Source organism: Rhea pennata, unplaced genomic scaffold, assembly GCF_028389875.1.
Source record: "Rhea pennata isolate bPtePen1 unplaced genomic scaffold, bPtePen1.pri scaffold_23_1, whole genome shotgun sequence".
NCBI classification, from domain to species: domain Eukaryota; kingdom Metazoa; phylum Chordata; class Aves; order Rheiformes; family Rheidae; genus Rhea; species Rhea pennata.
Window position 1 is genome coordinate 5,107,690 of NW_026907675.1, and position 20,041 is coordinate 5,127,730.

General features: G+C 56.2%; 1 protein-coding gene and 1 pseudogene across 1 annotated transcript; one reads left to right on the forward strand and one right to left on the reverse strand.

Annotated features, from left to right (window-relative positions):
* LOC134154318 (DNA polymerase epsilon catalytic subunit A-like) overlaps positions 1-5,308 on the reverse strand; it is a 29,840-nt pseudogene extending 24,532 nt beyond the window's left edge.
* A 72-nt stretch (positions 5,309-5,380) lies between these two features.
* Positions 5,381-11,466, forward strand: LOC134154319 (P2X purinoceptor 2-like). Its single transcript, XM_062601071.1, has 6 exons — positions 5,381-5,541; positions 8,601-8,706; positions 10,004-10,125; positions 10,241-10,331; positions 10,727-10,792; positions 10,864-11,466. The coding sequence occupies exons 1-6, from the start codon at positions 5,381-5,383 to the stop codon at positions 10,951-10,953; spliced, it is 636 nt and encodes a 211-aa protein (XP_062457055.1). The 3' UTR covers positions 10,954-11,466.
* The last annotated feature ends 8,575 nt before the right edge of the window (positions 11,467-20,041 follow it).

Sequence of the window (20,041 nt, forward strand, 5' to 3'; positions counted from 1 at the left end):
TGTTTGGGCTTAGAAGAAATGAAATAGGCTCCAGAGATCAATTTTAGGACAAAAAAAGAACAGGAAAAATATGACAGCTCCTTGAAGGGATAATTCATCACATAACAAACCAACCTCCCTCTAAGAAACCTTAGTGGAGCCACCATACTGATACAGCTGCTTCCCATCTCAGGTCTTCTCTAACAGCTCTGACAAAACCACCAACAGAAGCACTGGAGCTGTATTTTTCTCCTACCAACCCAAGAAGATGGTCGGTCACAAGGCCTCTCAGCTGACTGGGGGACCCTTCAAGTCAAACCTGCCCTTGTCTCTGGGACCTCGGCCACTAGTTTACTCAAGACCCCGCTTGCCAGTGCGCAGCTTCCAAGTCCATACTCGCCTTCTGGGTAGCGATGTAGAAATACGGCTTATAGGGCAGGGCCACCCAGGAGAAATCAAAACCAGTGAACATTGCGCGACCCCGCAGCCAAGGTGAGAAACCAACCCAACGGTTCCCAACGGAAGCAACGGGCACCGCGCTGCCCTTGCTGCGCGTTGCTGGCATTTGTGCGCCACATACACATCCCTGCATCTCTACAGCACCCACCTTGGCCCCCAAGGGTCCCAGGTGGACCCAGCGTAGGGCAGACAGCGCTGCTGCCTTGTGGGTGATGCCTGGGGCCCAGAACAGCCAAACCGGTGGGGGCAGGCAGGACGCCCAGCCCGGGCACCAGCGCTGCGCTGGAGGAACGGGATGCACCTCGAAGCAGGTCCCATCCTCCGGGATGAAGTAGTCCACAGCGCTCACCAGCCGCCGGTCCTCGCCCAGCACCTCCGTCTGCACATGCACATGGCCTGTTACGACACACGACCCCCCCGCCCCCTCCCACCCCAGTCCTACCGGGTGCCTGTCAGTGACACCTCCCCTGCCCCAGTCCTACTGGGTGTCTATTGGTGACACCTCCCCTCACACCCAGGTCCTACCGGGTGCCTGTCGGAGACATCTCCCCCTCCCGTCGGTGACATTCGCCCCCCGTCCTACAAGGTGCATGTCGGTGACCCCCCCATCGTTGTCCCCCCTAGTCCTACCAGGTGCCTGTGGGTGACACCCCCCGCCGGTGACATCCCCCCCCGGCCCAGTCCTACCGGGTGCATGTTGATGAGCCAGCCCGTGCGCTCGCCAGGCTCCGTGGGCCGCTCCGTGCGCTGCGAGCGCTCCAGGCGCTTGAGGGAGGACAGCGAGGAGCCATCGTCCCTGCAGGACGCCGCGCCGCCAGCCGCCGCCCAGTCCCCGCCGCGACCCACCCCACCCCACACACACACCTCCCGCTGCCGCCTGGCCCCAGTGCTCACTGCCCCCCCCAGCCGCCGCCGCCGCCGCCGCCGCCCGGCTCCGCGCCGCCCCGCAGCACCATCCCGCCCCGCGCGCTGCCCCCACCTCCCGCCAGCGGGAAGCCTGCCAGCCCCGCCTCCCCAGGGAGAGCACCAATCAGAGAGCGGCACCGCAGCCAATGGTCGCTCTCTTCCTCGACCTCTGCCCCGCAGCACGGCGGCTGCGCTGGCCACGCCCCTCGCGGCACCTTCCCGGGCAGGCCCCGCCCCCGCCCCGGCTGCCGCTGCCGCGCACGCGCCTGCGCGGCGGCGCCCGGCGCGGCCCGACCTGGCCCGGCCCGGCCCGGCCCGGCGTGTGGTGGGGCGGCGGCGCTGCGCGGGAAGCGGCTGCTGCTCCCGAAGCGGCGCCGTCACGGGGGCAGTTGCGGACCGGCGCCGCCGTCCTGGCCGCCTCTCCAGGTAGCCCTCCGGTTGCGAGGGAGCTGGGAGCCGGCTGCGCCCCCGAGGAGCCCTGGCCGGCCTTGAGGCGCGTGCCGGGCTCCTTGGGCCGTGCGAGTCTTCCTGCCTGGAGGCCGGACGGGCTGCGGGGAGCCGTCGGGGGCCGAGGCGCAGCGTGCGAGCTCCGTCCTTGCTGCGCTTTGGCGGGTCAGGCTGAAGCCCTGGCGGGCTGCGCGGAGCAGGCCTGGCATGGGCTCGGCGAGCCTGGCCCGCCCCGTCTCGCTGAGGTGCCGCCCGGCCGTTCAGGGCGCGGGAGGGAGCTGGCCGCTGAAGCTGGCTGGTTTGCAGTGAAACAGCAAGCAGCACTGCGGTCAGTCTGTGGAGTCACTGCCTGGGAGAAGAGAAGAGGGGCAGGTGCTCTGCAGGGACCCTAAAAAAAATGTCTCAGACGTCGGAAAACTGCACTGTGGAGGTCGTGCACAGGAAGCGCTTTCTGCACGGCTGTACGAACCGTGTGTTTGGGGTTTTAAGCATATGCAGTGTGGAAATCGGGAGGCTCCTGGGAAGTTTCTTTCTGGGCCCCAGCCAGCTGCGAGCCGGCACTGCCAGCTTGAGCAGCCCGGATTGCGTTGTCCTTCCGTGGTGCTCGGGCGGTGTTGGGAGCACGTAGGAAGCACCGCTGCCTTTTGCCCAGGCTGTGCTCTGTCAGCGGCCCCTTGGGCACAGCCCCTGCTACTAAAGCAAGCCTCTTCTGTGTTGGCCGTTGCTAAGGCTTTTGTAAATAAACTAGGAGGAGCACACTGTTTTTTTGAATTTCCTTGTTTGTATTCAGTTGAACTTCTTGAACTGGATCCTTTCTAATGACCCAATACTAGTATTATTTTAATAAGAGTGTAAATTACCAAAGTTGATTTTTTTTTTCCAGATATGAATGTCATCATTATAAGATAGATGGGATGTACAGGGTTTGTGCTTCCTCATCATAATTAAATAAGCAAATATTAAAGAAAAACGTGGGGAGAAAACAGGTGGTTAACATAAATCTGATTTTAACCAAAACTGTGACCACTGAGTTGCTGAGGACTTCTCAGTGGGGGATGTTTTGGAAGGAAGGGCACTTTCTTTCTCTCTCCCCAAACTGTACTGCCAGCCATCTGTTGATAATTATTGTCCAGTCTCTGCTGAGAACTTGTGATAGTTAATATTTCCTCACCGCTTGAACAAATAAGCGATAATCACTGCAAGGTACTTGACCACAGGAGTAGAAAGATGAATAGCATGGAAGAGTCAGTGTATACCTTGGTTTGTGAAACAACTCAGTTTTCTATTAGTGATTATGACAAATTCAAATTCTTGAGGACTTGGAGAATGAGTACGTTGAGTTACATAGTATCTCTGGAAAACATAAGTCAAAAGATCAAAATTATCAAAAATCTTAAAAATTCTCCATTCCTGTTTGTTTCGTATTATTTTTAATTTACTTTATCCTTTCTCAGAGGAAATATTGAATGTTTATAGCTAAGCTGGGGATAGCTCACTTCATTGCAATGTTTATTCTCTTAACCTGTCAAATCTTTATAGTTTTATTGAGCCCTATGTAACAGGAGAGCAGAAATCATTAACTCTGGTTTAAAAATGGCCTCTGAAACTGTCCAAAATCATTGTTGAGATTTTGTTTTTCTTTTTTCAGTTATGTTAATAATACATACTAATAGGCTATGCCTTTAGTTCAAAGACCTGTAGGTTTACAAATAACAGCTCTTTCAACTTTGTAATACTCTTGATGTGATAGCTTCTAAGTTTGTCTAAGAGTGGTCTGGGAATCTTTTTTCTTTTTTTTCTTTTTTTTTCTTTTTTTTTCTTTTTTTCTTTTCTTTTTTTTTTTTTTTTTGAGGCTTCACAGTTGGACTTTTTCTGTCTCTACAGTGACAATCTCTGTGAACCTCATTGCTCAGTTTTTTCCCAACACGTAAAACTCAAGATTTTAAAAACTTATTTCTGGACCCACAGAAAACTTAAGATCTTAGCTCTTTGAAAACCCACTCCCTTTCAAAATGCCACAGAGTACGTTTTGCTGATAGCAAGAAAAATGTGTGTTGCTATTGAAATGGCTTTGGGTAATTTGATCAAAATGTCATCAGGCCTGATCCATTTGGGTGGATCCATTTGGCTTGCAGGGCTTGCCAGGTTGCTCTGTACCGCAGCGCTACCGCAAAGCATGCTGAGTTGATGTCTCCTGAGCATTGAGTCAAGGCACTGGAGTTGAGAAGTGGATCCCTTGGGTGCCTTTGGGTGCACAGGTGTTTCTCTCCAGTAGACCACATCTGTTCCTCTTGCTGTGGCCCAGGGCTGTGTCTCGGCATTCCTGCCTCTCCTCGCCAGCACAGCAAGGCCAGGGCTGGCCCCACAGCACGTTCAGGCACACAATTGCCTGCAATGACTGTGAGCAACACACTCCACCCAGAGCCCTGCAGGCAACGCCAGGATCCCCTACCTTGCCTGGCAGACTGTGCTCCCGAGACTCTTTCCCCACAGGCACGCATGCGACACAAGGCTCTTCCCAGAGCCCAGACCCTCCGCAGGGCGTTTCCCACCTTGCAGCCCCAGTGCCTGCCATACTGCCGCACACCCTCTGGCTCCAGCAGCGCTCTCTGTCCCACTCTTGGAAGCCAAGCCAAGCCAAGGCTGCCACGTGAGGTGACAGTGGGCTAAGCAGAGGCTGCAGGCAGGAAAACACCTCTGTCACCACCACCTTCCCCACAATCCCCGCTCCAGCAGCATCACACTTTGGCATGCTCATACTGCTGTCCAGCCCAAAGGCTTCATCAGTGGCAAGGGTAGGAGGAGAAGCTGCTCTCTGCAGAGAGCCCTCAAAACCCGCACACCTGGACCCAATCCCAGGCTGGCACCCTGCATCTTGCAGTTGGGCTGCTAGGGTATGGCTCTGACGAGTTCCCGCTGGCGTCTCTCTGCCATGCATGTCTCCACTCTGTCTGAACCCTGCTGGTACCTCCGCCACCTCCTGTGGAGCAACTCTCTGCAGTTCAGGGCCACCAGACAAGGAAGAGCTACCTTTTCCCTGCTTTAACCCATTCTGCCACCAGTTTCACTGCGTCCCTCCAGTTCCCCTGCAACATTTGGTGAACAGGAGCTCGACACACAGCTCACCCACTACTTTCTTGGTCCTGTAGCCTGCATCGGCCCTTTCTCCTCTCCTCGAACCTGGCAACCAGATGTCCTACCTCTGCTCCCCAACCCTTCCTGCAGCCTCTGTCTGTCCCCTGCTGGCAGCCCTGTGCCTTGCCTGCCAGTCCCTTCCCTCGCCTCCAAGCCCTGTCCCTCATCTGCAGCCCCCGTCCCCTGCCTGCAGCCCCCATCCCTCGCCTGCAGCCTCTTTCCTCTGCCTGCTGCCCCACCCGTGGTGCTGTGCTGTGAGTGCCAGCTCCAGACTTCTCCACTTGCGTCCGTGCTGACCATGCCCGTCCCTCACCGTGGTCCCCATGGCACAGCAGGGGTTGCGTCTGTGCTGGGCTGGGGCTGTGTGGCAGCTGTGGGGCATCGTTGGTGGTGGGGTGGGGGGGGGTCAGTCCTTATCGCTCCAGTGGTTCCCCGAGCTGTGCCATGCCGTGCCATGCCGTGCTGTGCCATGCTGATCACGCCAGCAATGGGTGCCCGGGATTGCCTGTGGGCGCTGTGCAGCTACTCCACCCCACAGGTGATGGTGGTGAGGAATGGGCACCTCGGCACCACGCACCGTGCGCTGCAGCTCCTCGTCCTGCTTTACTTGGTCAGGCGAGTGCGGGGCTGGGAGCTGCTGCCTCCCGGTGGGGCATCGCTGCCGCACGGTTTATCCCTGCTCCGCACACAGCCCCTGCGCAGCCCCACAAGTTGCCAGGGCAGCTTCTCTTGCCTCTGCTGGGAGAGGGGGAAGGCGATTTCAGCTAAAGCCATAGTGCTGCAAGAGGCGGGGGGCGCAGTGTCTCTGTCCTACCCTGATGGTGATCTCCCCGTGCCCTGTCCCATTGCTCCAGTCCCTTCACATCCTGCTCTTAGGGCCACTTTTCTTGTACGCCCCCGACTGGGACCCCTGCAGGGGTGCTGTCCCTGAGCCTTGTCCCATTTTTCCCACGTGGCCTGCACACCTGTGGATAGCACGACTGCAGCTTGGCAATGCTGGATCCCAGGGATTTCTACGTCTGCAGGAGATGGGTAATGCTTGGCTGCTGAAGGAAGTGGGTGGCAGAGCTCTGCCTGTGCTTTCTGCCAACCGCGAAGGCCTGCCCTGCGCAGGCGAGGTAGCCGTGAGGTGCAAATCCCAGGCCAGGGAGGCTGGCTCTCCTGAGACTGCCCTGCTGGGGCGCTCTGCTTGCCTGTGCAGAGCAGCATGGCAAGGGCTATTTGCAGGTGGCTGCCGCGGCTCCTCTGTGGCACTGAGGACCTGACGCTGGCCTCATCCCATCCCTGCCTTTGGGATGCTTTCACCTTTCCTGAGCTGTGCAAAGCCCAGATTAGCAGGTACTGCTGGCAGCCAGAGAGAGCAGGGTGTTGGTGCTTGCCCTGGCACGACTCTCCACACACCACCTCCACCCTCTCCTGTGCCACAAAGCAGCTATGCTGGAGCCTATGCTCTCCAGAAGCTGCTTGGGACAAGGTGACGGAGGGGCCATGCCCGCAGGCTGCGGGAGATACCGCAGAGACCGTGGGCATGTGTTGCTGTACAGGGCAAGGCGAGTGTGGCAGCTCTCTCTTAGCTGTCTGTCCACTCTGCCTGCCTTTGGTGGCTCTGAGATTACCTCCTTGCCCACATATTGCCCCATACCATGATCTCCTGGAAGCGTGACTGGAAGTGGAGCAGAGGGATAGGAAAGAGAAAGCGCAGCTGGAGCATTGCAGTGCCAGATCCCAGGGACTTCCAGAGCTGCAGGAGATGGATGACACGTTTCTGGTGAACAAAGTAGCCGAGCAGAGCCCTTCCCATCCTGCCTGCTGCCCTCAAATACCTCAAACAGCAGCAGAGCCCTGTGTCTCCTAGCCCCATGTGCTGGTGCCCACAGATGGTGCTAGGGAGCACCTGTTCCACTCCGGTTCCCGGGGGCCAAGTGTCCGCTTTGGCAAGGCAGCACTAACACACACACACACACACACAAGCACCCTTCACCAGCAAGCAGTTTATTCATAAATACTTACAAAGAGACCGACCCAATGGAAATCTCGAGAAGGACCACTCCAATGCTTGTCCCAATCATCTACATGATGAGAGAGAGAGAGTTGGCAGGTACAATCCTTTTGGGCGTTCCCGAGGAGGCAACTTGGCCCTCTGTTGTGTAGCAACTTCCCTCTCCTTTAGAAAAATTCCGGTATTTATGGTTATTCGCCCCCAACCCACACAGCCAAGGTGAGGCTCTGACCTGCCTTTCTCCCTTCTCTTCTCTTGTCTTGCTTGCTTTGGGTGGCCTCTTGGAGCAGTAGATGAGCAGCAGACTTTCTGCAAGGGCTTCCCAACTGCTCCTTCATCCAGATGGACCCAGCAAAGGAAGCTGTCGTGTGTGGTGGTCCCCGCTGCCTGCATGGGGACTCCTGTGTTCCCTCCTCCAGGCCCAGCACTGTCCTTGGCTCCCGATGAGGCAACCATGGCTGCGTCCCAGACACATTGGGACTGCATGTTAGGTCACCTTTGCAGTGCCGGCTCAGCAGAGCTTGGGGAGCTTGGCACGTCGCACCGGGCAGGGCCCTGTGGCCTTAGCCAGGCAGGTGCGCCATGCTCTGCCTGCCCTGACAAGCAGCGTCAGGCCTCTGTGGTTTTGGATGGTCAGGGCGGGAGAGGGCACTCTCAGATCAGGTCAGGGGAGGCTCTGACATTCACGTGATGTTGGTGCCTGTAGCTCTCCTCTGCCGCTACCAGTTTGTGGCAGGGATCCCCCTGCCTGCCTTGGCCTGGGCACTGTTTGGGGGCTGCTGAGTGAGGGATCACGGGAGGGGAGATGTGTGGAGACTGAGCGGAGCTTGCTGGCGGATGCAGAGACGTGGGGAATGCTAGTGAGCACAGCTGCCCCTGGCTCAGTTCCCATGCCAGGAAATGCAGAAGAGGGTTGACTGTCTACTCCGGAGGACACACCAAGGAAAGCCATGCTAGAGTAGGGCCACCGCAGGCACGCTTAACGGCTGCTTACCCCAGGCAGCTTGCAAGGGCTGGCACCTATGCAGAGATGGGGAAGCACATGGGGTGCCCCGTCCCCTCTGCACCCACAGCGTAGGACTACCAGGTGCATGTCCTGTTCTCACCATGTCCCCCATGACCCTGCAGGGGCTAACAGTTTGCAGTGCTGTATGCAGCTGCGACCATGACTGCACCCCTGGCGACATGGACATGTTGGGCCACAGAGAGCTGGGCATGTGCAGGGACAAGTTTTCTGTGCAGCACTGCACACTGGGCAGGATCCCATTTGCCAGGAAGTTCAGCGTTGTGTGTTCGTCCTCACAGGGCAGAAGACAGGGCGCTGCGTGCCCAGTGCTGGCGGCACCGAGAAGAGCTCTGAAATGCTGGCTTGGTGTCCAGCAGAGGAAGCGAGTGTCGGGTACGGGCCCCAAAGATGGGTCGTGGCACTAGGGAGGAGAGTCCTCTGCTAGGATGGAACAGGCACCAAAAGGCTGGCCAATCTTCGAGGTCCCGTTGGACACCAGGGGATGCTCTGGGCGGGACACCTCTGAGGGTGCTCTTGAGAGGTTTGGCCCCTTCAGCAACAGGCCATGGCCTAGGGAGGCGATGCCATGGCACAGGGATGGCCTTGCACAGGCCATGCCAACAGGGACCATTTTGCTCCCGAAGCCATAGTGCTTAGGTCTCTCCACAGTGAGTCCCTGGCGAAGATGGCACCACAGTTCCCCATCCTTATCAAGAGGAACATCCACTTCCCCTGCTTCGGCTTCTCCAAGGATGTCCATGTGGAAGAGATCAATGTAGGGCCTAGGGATGGAGCAAGTAGACCAGTGGGTACCCAGGCTGCCATGTGTGTACAGGGTATAGAACAAAGTGGAGAGCAATATAGGTGATGCTAAGCAGCTGAGTGCAGGTCAGGCCCTGCTGCTGGGACCAGGACAGCCTTGCTGCAGCAGCAGTGCTTTGTAGTCAGGTCTTTGGCATAGTGGGGAGAAGGGGGCCACCCTGGCCCTGCACTTGCATGTGTGTTGTCTGAGTGTGTGTGTGTGTGGAGTGCAGCCAGATGCCTTCCTGAAAGTGCAATGGTGGATAGCACAGCCATTTCCCGTAACAATTCGGTACCAGAGGAATGAGTGTTCACTGACAGCAGGGAGATGTGGTTGAAATACGTGGACAAGCCTGAAGGATGGAGAGGCAGGAGTGGAGCTGTGCAGGAGCAGTGCCATTTGGCAGCTGGAGGAGATGCCGGCTTTTCACAGGGGATCCCTGTTCCTAAGTTGCTCCCAGAATGACGGAGGTTGGAAGCACCTCTGGAGATTGCCTAGTTCAACAGCTGCTTAAAGCGGGGTCACCTAGAACAGGATGCTCTAGGCCAAGCCAACTCGGGTTTTTGGTATCTCCAAGGAGAGAGACTCTCTAACCTCTCTGGGCAACCTGGTGCAGTGTTTGATCACCCTCACTGTAAAAAAAATGTTTGCTTTGACTGCAGGTGTGCCTGTATCACTGCCAGGACTGGCAGGTTTGCTCCCCCAGTGGTGGGGACTCATTCACACACTTTGGCAAATACCATGACATTGCCAGGGGAGGGCAGTGCACCCAGCATTTGGTCTCCAGCCCCATCCAGCCCTGCTGCCTCTGCTGCCCTTTTGGGAGTAGATAATTCCCATCCAGGGAAGGAACTCAGCACTGTTCCATCCTCCCTCCAGGTTCTGCATCCCCTGCTCAGCCCCAGCACCCTCCAGACCCTAGAGGCCCCCCACTCTGCATCTGGGAATGCTCCCTGATGCCTAGCCATGCTCCCAACTCAGCTGGAAAGCCCACTGCTGGGGCAGAGCTCCCCTGGGTAAGCAGCCTTGCAAGCAGTGCTGCTGGCTTCCCTGGCAGGGCCGTGTGCCCCAGTATGGTGGCATTCCCGGCCTTTCCCAGCGGGTGATGAGGATGACAGCTGTGCTAACGCCTGAGTGGGGGGAAATGCCCTGCTTGCTTGCTGGCTTATCATGCCCATGGCCAAGCTGTGTGCACAGTAGTGCTGTGCCCTGGGGTCACTGTGTCCATGGTGTGCTGGTGCTGTGCTAGGCCTGCTGGTTTCTGCTGCAGGGTGGGGTGGTCATCAACTGGAACTGTAACCTGGGCCTGCCTGAAACCGACTGCAACCCCCACTACTCCTTCCACCGCCCCGATCCCAAGACCACTTCAGCTTCCCCTGGCTACAGCTGCAGGTGATGGCTCTGTCCCAGGCAGTGATAATTGCAGTCCTGCATCCTCCTCCTGCCCTCCCTGGTCCTGCTGTGGCTGGTCCCCATCACTGGGCCCTTCTACCTGTCTCCCCAGGAGGTCTGCGAAGTATTACAAATGGAACGGGACCCACACACGAGTGTTGATCAAGGCCTGTGGGATCCATATTGATGTCATCGTGCAGGGCCAGGTAGGATTTTGCATGGTCCATGTGCTACTGGGGTGCATATGTGCATAATATGCTGCCGTGGTGCTAGGACGTCCTGGAAAAGCAGCTCTTCTCCACTGCTGCCTCAGAGCTGGGATGAACACAGCCAGGCCTCTTCTGCTCAGCCTTGCAGAGGAATGGGGGAATCCCAGGTGCCTCAAATTAGAACCTTTGGCAAAGTGTGCAAAGTGTGCTGGAAGGAAATGCAAGACCTCATAGTGTGCGCTGCTGCTTGGGTAGGTTGTCCACACTGTGGCTTGGGCAGAGGGAGGTCTCTGCTCAGTCTCATTCCTTGTGCCCAACCCAGAGTGAATGCAGGCCCAGGCAGGAGGCAACCTGGGCTGGGCAGCGATTGCTGATCCCATCCTTTCTGCCAGGCAGGGAAGTTTAGCCTGATCCCCACTGTCATCAACCTGGCCGTAGCTCTGACCTCGCTGGGAATGGTGAGTATTGGTGCCGGGGGCTCGGCCCAGCTGCGCACTCCCAGCACTGACCTCCCTCTCTCACCTTCCAGGGCTCCTTCCTCTGGGACTGGATCCTGCTGAGCTGCATGAACAAGGACCAGGTGTACAGCAGCAGGAAATTTGAGCAGGCACCACCCTAGATCCTGGCCCTGGAGGTTTGGTCCTCTGGGACAGAGCAGTGGCCACGCTGCCAGCAAGGCAGGGCAGGGTGCCTGGGCACGGCTGCAGGCTGGGCAGCAGCATGTGGCTGGGGCTGCCAGGGCATCTGGCCCCTCCAGCCATCTCTCACCCCCGCGGCAGGCGGAAGGTGCCTCAGAGGCTGCTCCACGACATACAGCACCTCAGGGCTCTCCAGCCTCCAGAGAGTCTGTCCCGCAGGGACCGACCGCTTGTCCCTCCCCCACCACGTACAACCACAGCTGGAAGGAGCCACTGTGCCAGGCAGCAATAACACTTCCTCCGTCCGGGCCCTGCTCGACTCTGAGCTACCTGCTTTTCCCACGCGATGATCCCTGTGCCTGGCCAGGATGCACCGGGCACCTTGCCAGCTGCTGCTGCTGGCCACCAAGAGCCACGGCCCCCTCCCTTCCCTCAGCCATGCTTCAAGCAGCTCCAGGCAGGTCCTGCCCCATGGCTGCCAGCTGCTGTGAGAGGCTGGGGATCAAGAAAAGCCCCAGTGGCAGGGCAGACCCGTGGTGCCCTGGCTGGCTCCTGTGGGGGCTTTCAGGAGCTTTTGCTCTGGAGCAGAAGGCAGTGCCTGACTACTGGCTCTGCTTCAGCACACCGGGAATGGGCATTACCATTTTCTGGCTGGCTTGGAGCGCTGGCAGCCCCATCCTGGAGCAGCTCCTGGCTGCGGGCACCCAGGGTCCTGGGGGCAGGGGTGGGCACATCTCGAGTAGGCCTGCCCTGCTCATCCCCTGTGCCCCTGCAAAGCTGCCACAGATGGAGTTGCAGCAGTGGTGGTGGCCCTGGAGCCGTACTGAGGACTAGAGCAAGTCCTGCACTAGCCAAGCAGCCAGTACCCAATAAACTGCAACCACCCAGCCTTGCTGCCTGGGGCCTGATTGCTGCAGCATGTGCTGGGGGGAGGGGGAGGGTGACAGTGCAGCGTCATGGCTAGCGGGGTGAGAGATGGACATGTGCATCGTTCTACCCTCCACCCTAAAAGCTGCACCCTGCTGCAGTGCCAGGGCACGGATGCTCTTGCCCCAGAGCCCGGGTGGTAGGGAACATGAGTACAAGCACCTGCTTGCCCTGCACTGCAGCAGTAGGGGAGGAGGACAAGTCACCCCCAACCCCTGCCAGCGTGGTGCATGGACCTCTGCCAACACCAACCCTGCCCTGAGGCTGCAGCTCTCTGAGCCTATGCCCAAAAGCAATTCACAGCAGGTACCTGGCAGTAACTCACCCAGGCATAACCTGATTATTTTCTGGCTCTCAGGTTACAGCAGCTCAGCTCAGCACATCCTCCCCCAGCATAGCTCAGCCCGGGCAGAAGTTTGGGGGAAAGGGGTCTTGTCACACCGGGCAAGGGAAGACCCCAAGCCATGTCTTGAAGGCTCTCCCACAGGCTGGAGGGTGGGGATGCAGATGGAGGACATGCCAGGGGTACAGGCAGGGGACTTCTGGTGCACCAAAACCTCCTCTTGCTCCCCTTGCTGGGCTGGGGAGCATCTTCCCCCTTTGACTTGGGGTGCAATTGCTCACAGGAACAAGGTAATACCATTGCAAGAGGAGTCTACCTTGTCCTCATTCCAAGAAGAGGACCTGGCTTTTCTAGGACCAAAGAGCAACTCTGAGCAGGCAAACCTATGGGAAGGGCTTGGGGGAAGGAGCCAGCCTCTCACTGTAGAGCAGCAGGATGAAGGCAAGTGCCTGCCCCCACCTCCAGCAGCTCATTGCCCTGAGGAGAGCAGGAGCAATGATGCAGGGCTGAGAGGAGCTGCCTGGCGCAGGTTGAAGCCACTGGAGGCTCCGCTGGACCAAACCTTAACTCAATTGCACAACGCAGTGATTGCATTAGGGCCAGGTTTCTCTGCCCCTCCAGGCCAGCTCATTTCCTCCAACTCTAATATCAAGAAAACAAACACACAGGTACAGCCCCCTCAACCTCCCTTTCAGCAGTACTAGATGGAGGGAGGGCATAGCGAAGGACAGGACCACTTGCCCCATAACCCAGTGCTAATAGAAACAGGTATACTATAGAAGTGAAAAAAACAAAGCTCAGAAAAATATTTTCAATACAGGTATGTGTGGAGGGCATTGAATAAAAATTTGTATATATATATATGTATACACACACACACACACACACACACACACACATATAGAAAAGGAAGTGTCAGAAGTAGCTGAACACACAGTGTTTCAAAATGCCCAGAAAATTAACTGGAATCTAGTAATCTTGGCTCCCCTCATGCTTTTTCAGGCTTCTGCAAGCAGGAGTAGATGGAAAGGACCAGGAGGCCAGGCTTCAGCTAAGCACTGGCCTCCTGGGTTTCATCACACCTGTGCTGGGATTTCAGTGAGCAGCCCCCCCACCCTATGACTCACTGCTGTCAACTTGAAGCTTTAGCACCCAAGTGGGACAGCTCCCTTGCTCCCCTTCCAGCCCAACAAGAAGAGTCTGGCTTTCTCCTCCCTCTAGGAATCCTGCCCCATGGCTCAGAGAATGCTCCTTTCCAGGGTGCCTACAGCTCCCTGCTGTGTGTGGGCCATAGCACGTGCTCCTCTACCCAAAGAACCAGATGCATTGTCTGTGACACATTTAATTGTCTAAAACTCCACATTAAAACCACAGAGATTCATGCACACAGGGTGCTGCCTACAGCACAAACTCCCATCCCAAACTGGGCTTCTGCAGGGCTCTGGCAAATGCAGTCCCCCCTCCCCCATAGAGAGCAGTTCCAGCCCTAGGCACCTTCTTAATTCCCCCAGCACAGCACCAGGCTGTGACCAGGACTGCCCCAACACCGCTTAGCGCCCCCACACAGTGCAAGATGGATATGTGGCTTCTCCGAGATCTATCACAGAGCACAAATGCTCTTCAGCAGAGGTGAGAGCAAGTACCCAGAGCTGACACAGCAACAAAAAAAGACAGCAGGACAAGTTCATCACATCACTGCTGGAGCTGGTGGTTTGTATGGAGCAGCCACTCAATAGTTTCCAGCAGACAGGCCACACTCTAGTGCCAAGCAATGCTCTGGAAGATGTTGATGTGCTCCATGAAGATCTGAGGGGGAAGATACCAGTGAGGGAGGGCTGCCCAGCACACCTCATGCATGAGCCAGGGAAGATGGAAGCTGGAGGGGACAGGGGGGAGAAGGCCAGGCCAGGAGAAGTTCTGCAAGCTGGTCAGGCAGGACTGCCTGGGTTGAGCACAAAGCAACGAATAAACAGCCAGAAAGCACAGAGAGATGAACTTGTGCCAGATGGGCTGAAAGGGACAAGTTATCACTGGGTTTTTCACTGGCTGTTACAGAGGAGCTGCTGGCAGGAGGCTGCATCTGGTGGCAGGATGCACACATACCTGGGAAGAAATGGTGAGGGCAAAATCTCCAGCACAACTGCAGTACACAGGCATAGGTGTCTCCTTCACACCATGACACTTCTTGCACACCTAGAGGCAAAGGAGTTTTAGCTGGGATAGCAGACAAGGCTGAGCAGCTCAGTCCTTTGACAGGGCTCTCTGGGGAGACACCGCTGACATCAGGTCAATGGGTCAAGCCTCAGCCAGCCAGCAAAAGGCTGCAGCTATGTGCTGAGAAGAAGTGGAGAGCGCTCGAGCCAAACTCTCCTCATCATATCTCCACTGCATCACATCAGTCAGAGAAGTAAGGTTGGGCTGCTCGGTTTCAAGGAGCAGAGAGCAGCTTCAGCCCTCCTGCTGCAGCCTGCCACATCAAGGGCAGGCTCCCGCAGCACGGCCGCCCAGCACTCATCAAGTCCTGCAGCAGGTAGGCCATTAGCTTCTTCTGCAGCGCTTCCACCAGTGCCATTTCAATGGAATCCGAGTCATAGGGGATCCTCAGCAGCACTGAAGGCCATTAGCAACAAGGGGGGCTGATGAGAGCAGAACATTGTGATCCCCAATCACAGGCAGGCAGAGGAAATGCGCAGGTGGCTCTGACACCACGTAACCCCTTCCTGTGTTTCATCAAGCAAAATGGCCAGGCACGGACACCCAGCCCCTGGGAAGGGAGATCCTTTCCGTTACACATTGCTCAAGGCTCTTCCTGGGGGCAGTGTGAGGGTGGGGGCATGCAATGGCGAGTGCAGGGCAAGGACACAACACCTTGCAGGCTGCCCAGTGGGGCAAGAGAACGGCAAGGCCGCGGTGTCTCCTGGTCGGCCCTGGTGGCACACACAACAGCCCTAGCCGAGGGGACCAAGCCCTCAGTTCCAATGGAGGCTTTCAGCCTTGCCAGAGCCCTCTGCTGTCTCCAGCACAGGCTGCCCTATGCTGCCCCACGCCTCTTGTGCGTGTGTCCCTGTAGACCGCTAGCCTGCTTCCCCACCTTGCTCTCACCCTGGCATCTCCCTGCCTTCACTGATGTCTCTTCCCTCTTACTGGCTGCTCCTTGAAACACAAAGCCACGGGATGATGACACACTCACTCCCTCAGGGGGACCTCTTACACCAAAGCACCACCCTTCAGGCGACGTTTCTTCATCCTCACAAACTACCTAAGCTGCACTTTGTGGCTCTCCTCTTCTCATGCTGTTTCCCACTGCCAAGGAAAGCTCCTGGGAGCCCCCAAATCAGACACGTTAGTGCTGAGTCAAGGGGTATAGCAACTCCCCTTGTCTGCACAGCCACCCTCCTCCCAGCACAGACCCGTGCGTATCTGGCCTTATGCACCCCAGGTGCACACCACAGGCTCCCACAGCACCCTTGTAACACCCAGGCCCTTCTTGCCACTCCTCAGCCTGTCAGGTCCCAGCCTGCCCTGATGCACAGCAGTCCTCTTCCCATGTCTTGCCCCTTCTGCTTGTAAAACCTCATGAAGGTGCCGGTGGCCGAATCCCCGGGCTTCTCAGGATTCCACCAGATGGACGCTCCTTGGTGTCAGCTGTTCATGTGTGTGCGCAGACGGCTCACCCACACTTTGTGGTGCCTCTGACAAGATAACAGCGGGCAGAACTAACTGCAGCACAGCACCACTACTAGCAGGCAGTGCTAGTGTAATGGCATTGCTGGCCAAGGTAGGAATTACCATCTCAAAGGCATCTCAAAAACACCAGAGGAGGGTTCAAGACAAGCAAAACCTTTTCCTGTGGGGAAAGGGCAAACAGAGACAGGCTGTTTGGAGGCAAGGCTATGTGGATGGCAAGAGGGAAGAACTTAGACGGGGGAAAAGAGCAAGAAAGAGACTAAGAGGTGAAGCAAAGCAGGACCAAGGGCAGATCGTGCTTGTGTCTGATGTACTTCCATGGTCCCACAGAACCTCAGTGCTTTCCCTAACACCAGCAAGAGAAGAGCCGGAGCGGAAGGAATCACAGGCTCGCTGAGGCAAGGCAGGACCTCCGGCGGCCTCTAGCCCAACCTCTGGCTCCCAGCAGGGTCAGCTATGGTGGCAGAGTAGGTTTCCCAGGCCCTGAGGTACTCTTGAAAGCTCTTCTCCAGGCTGAACAAGCCCCCTTGCCTCACCCAGCAAGCACTTCCGATCCCCAGCCATCTTGGGAGCAGTCCATCGAACTCACTCACCCATACCAGGTGCATCCGCTGACTCTTTCAATCCGCGATGAGTTTTAGCAGTTAGCTGTGGTCTGCAGAAAGGCCCCTGGGAGGAGGGAGGCAGTACCCCAGCTCATACTAGGCCTCAGCGACTTGTAGACCAGTTGGACAGGCATCAGTCTGCATGCTGAGGGAGCTGGCTGTTGTCATGGCGATGCTGGAGCGATGCTGAGAGGAAACCCCTGCAAATAGTTAACACGACTCAAGGCCAAGGCGGAGAGAAAAACAGCATTGCAAGGGATAACCAGCTGCAGCGGAATGACCTTGCTGAAACCACAGCACATCAAAGAATGTGAGAGGTAGGCAATTCAAAAACAGAGGAATAACCCACAAGTGGCTGTCGGTTCATAAAGGCTTGTTAACATGTTGTCCTAGACACCCCTAAATGAATAATGAGGTGGAAATGCCATAATAATGATGTCACCGCCTCTTCTCCACTTCATATGCTAATTAACAGGAAGGTGAAAGTGCAAGCGCAGAGCGAATAATGAAATTGTAACCGGAAGGAAAATTGGTATGAAGTACTCCCTGAAAAGCGTATATAAAACTGGGGGAGGTTCCTGAGCTCTGGAAGAAAGCAGACATCACTCCTACCCACAAGTACGGCAAGAAGGCAGATGCAGACCTGGCAGCCTGTCTGCCTGTCAGCCTTAGCTTGATCCCTGAGAAGGTGATGGAGAAAATCCTCCCCAGAGCCCTTTCCACACATATTTTCCCCAGAAGGGGACTGGGAATACTCAGCATGGCATAAGAAAGGTAACTCTACAATGAATGGATGGGCTCAGTGGGTAAGGGCAGTAGGGCGGCAGGTGCTGTTTATGGGGCTTTCGTAAGCGGTTGATACACCAGAGAGTTGTGCAGCCATTCAGGGGGATCTCACTTTAATGAATGACTTCTACTCCAAAGTGCATGGGGAGCCCCGGGAACCACGCAGAGCGGTCACAGCTGGGAAGCTGCTGGACACCCAGGTTGGACGGCCAGCCAGGAGTCACTCCGCGTCCCCTAAAGGCCCCTTTCACAGAATGGGTAAGGTTGGAAGGGACCTCTGGAGATCTTCTAGTCCAACCCCCCTGCTCAAGCAGGGTCACCTACAGCAGGTCAGACAGGAGTGCATCTGGGTGCGCTTTGAATAGCTCCAGAGAAGGAGATTCCACAACCTCTGTGGGCAACATGTTCCAGTGCTCTGTCACTCTCACAGTAGAGAACTCCCTCCTCATATTCAGGCAGAACTGCCTGTGTTTCGGGTTGTGCCTGTTGCCTCATGTCCTGCCGCATGGCACTACCGACAAGAGTCCGGCCCCATCCCCTTGACACCCTCCCTTCAGATCCTTCTACACACTGAGGAGAGTTACACACTTGGTCAGACTAGAGCTATTTCTTCATCTCAACCGTATGCAGCTGGAGTGGCAACTGGCTGCAAAGCAGCTAGATATCATCGACAAAGGGCAATACGCATGTCCGGCCCTGACTGGATTGGTCAGTGTGTAGAGAGCACCCTTTGGGGCTACTCTCACGTGCTCTGCCAGTTGCCTGAGTCCTCACCAGATCTTCCACAGGTGCTCTTACTACACATGGGCACATCTGAATGCGTGCAAAAAGAGCCAGTGCGGGAAAAGGAACATCACAGACAACATTGCTGCTGCTGCCAAGACCATCATGAGGTTCTAACCTCTTCCTAATGCACCCCAGGATACCTTTGGCCGCCTTGGCCACAGGGGCACATTGCTGGCTCATGATCAACTTGTTGTCCACCAGCACTCCCAGGTCCTTCTCTGCAGAGCTGCTTTCTAGCAGGTCAGCCCCCTCCTTGTACTGGTGCCTAGCGTTATTCCTCCCTCGGTGCAGCACTCCGCATTTGCCCTTGTCAAACCTCAGGACGTTCTTCTCTGCCCCACTCCCCAGCCTGGCCAGGTCTCTCTGAATGGCAGCACAGCACTCAGCTGTATCAGCCACTCCTCCCAGCTTGGTATCATCAGCAAACGTGCTGAGGAGATACTCTGTCCCTTCAACCAGGTCATTGATGAATAAGCTGAGCAGGATGGGACCCAGTCCTGAGCCCTGGGGAACTCCACTAGCCACAGGCCTCCAACTAGACTCCGCACAATGGACGACAACCGTCTGAGCTCTGCCATTCAGCCAGTTCTCAATCCTCAATCCACCTCACAGTCCACTCATCCAACACACACTTCCTGAGCTTGCCTGGGAGGATGTTACGGGAGACAGTGTTGAAAGCCTTGCTGAAGTCAAGGCACACCATGTTCAATGCTCTTCTTTCATCTACCCAGCCAGTCATACCATCATAGAAGGCTATCAGATTTCCCCTTAAGCATGTTTTCTCCTTCGTGAATCCATGCTGACAACTCCTGATCACCCTGTTTTCCTCCATATGCTTGGAGATGGCATCCAGAATGAGCTGTTCTATCACCTTTCGAGGGATGGAGGTGAGGCTGACTGGCCTGTAGTTACCTGGGACCTCTTTCTTGCCCCTTTTGAAGACTGGAGTGACATTGGCTTTCTTCCAGTCCTCAGGCACCTCTCCTGTTCTCCAGGACCTTTCAAAGATGATGGAGAGTGGTCTGGCAAGAGCATCTGCAGCTCAGTACTCGTCGGTGTATCCCATTGGGACCCATGGGTTTGTGAACATTAAGCTTGCCCAGAAGATCCCTAATCCGATCCTCCTGAAGCAAGGGAAAGTCTTCCTTTCTGCAGGCTTTCTCCCTTGTCTACAGCCTCTGGGATTCTTGAGGGCTGCTGTTAGCAGTGGAGACTGAAGCAAAGAAGGCATTCAGTAATTCTGCCTTCTCTGTAGCCTTCGTCACCAGGGCCTTTGCCCCATTCAGCAGCAGGCCCACATTTTCCCCAGCCTTCCTCTTGCTGCTGAGGTATAGGAGGAAGCCCTTCTTGTTGTCCTTAACATCCCTCGCTGGACTTAATTCCAGCTGGGCCTTAGGCTTCCTCGTCGCATCTCTACATACTCTGACAGCATTCCTATAATCCTCCCAAGTAGCCTCTTCCTGCTTCCACATTCTGTGTACTTTCTTCTTCTGTCTGAATTTGGCCAAGAGCTCTTTGCTTATCCATGTCGGTGTCCTGCCCCATCTGCTGGACTTCTTTCTCCTTGGGATGCCCCACTTGAGCTTGGAGGAAGTGATGCTTGAATACTAGCCAGCTCTCTTGGACCCCGCTTCCTTCTAGGGCCTTAACCCATGAGATTCCACCAATTAGGTCTCTGAAGAGCCCGAAGTCCACGGTTGCAGTCCTGCTTGTTACCCTAGTTCTTTCCTGCAGGATCCTCAACTCCACCTCCTCATGGTCACTGAAACCAAGGCTACCCCCAGCCTTCATATCTGCAACCAGTCCTTCTTTGTTGCTTAAGACAAGGTCCAGCAAGAAAACCTTCCTCGTAGGCTCCTCCACCACCTGTGTCAAGAAGTTATCATCGATGTACTGCAGGAGCCTCCTGGACTGTTTGTGCCTAGCTGTGCTGTC

What these genes read in the sequence shown, in the direction of transcription:
- LOC134154319 (XM_062601071.1), top strand. Translation starts at nt 5,381, where the DNA reads ATGCCGTGCTGTGCCATGCTGATCACGCCAGCAATGGGTGCCCGGGAT. An exon ending in TCCATGTGGAAGAGATCAAT is followed by an intron (nt 8,707 to 10,003) that starts GTAGGGCCTAGG and finishes TTTCTGCTGCAG; the next exon opens with GGTGGGGTGGTCATCAACTG. An exon ending in CTCTGACCTCGCTGGGAATG is followed by an intron (nt 10,793 to 10,863) that starts GTGAGTATTGGT and finishes CTCACCTTCCAG; the next exon opens with GGCTCCTTCCTCTGGGACTG.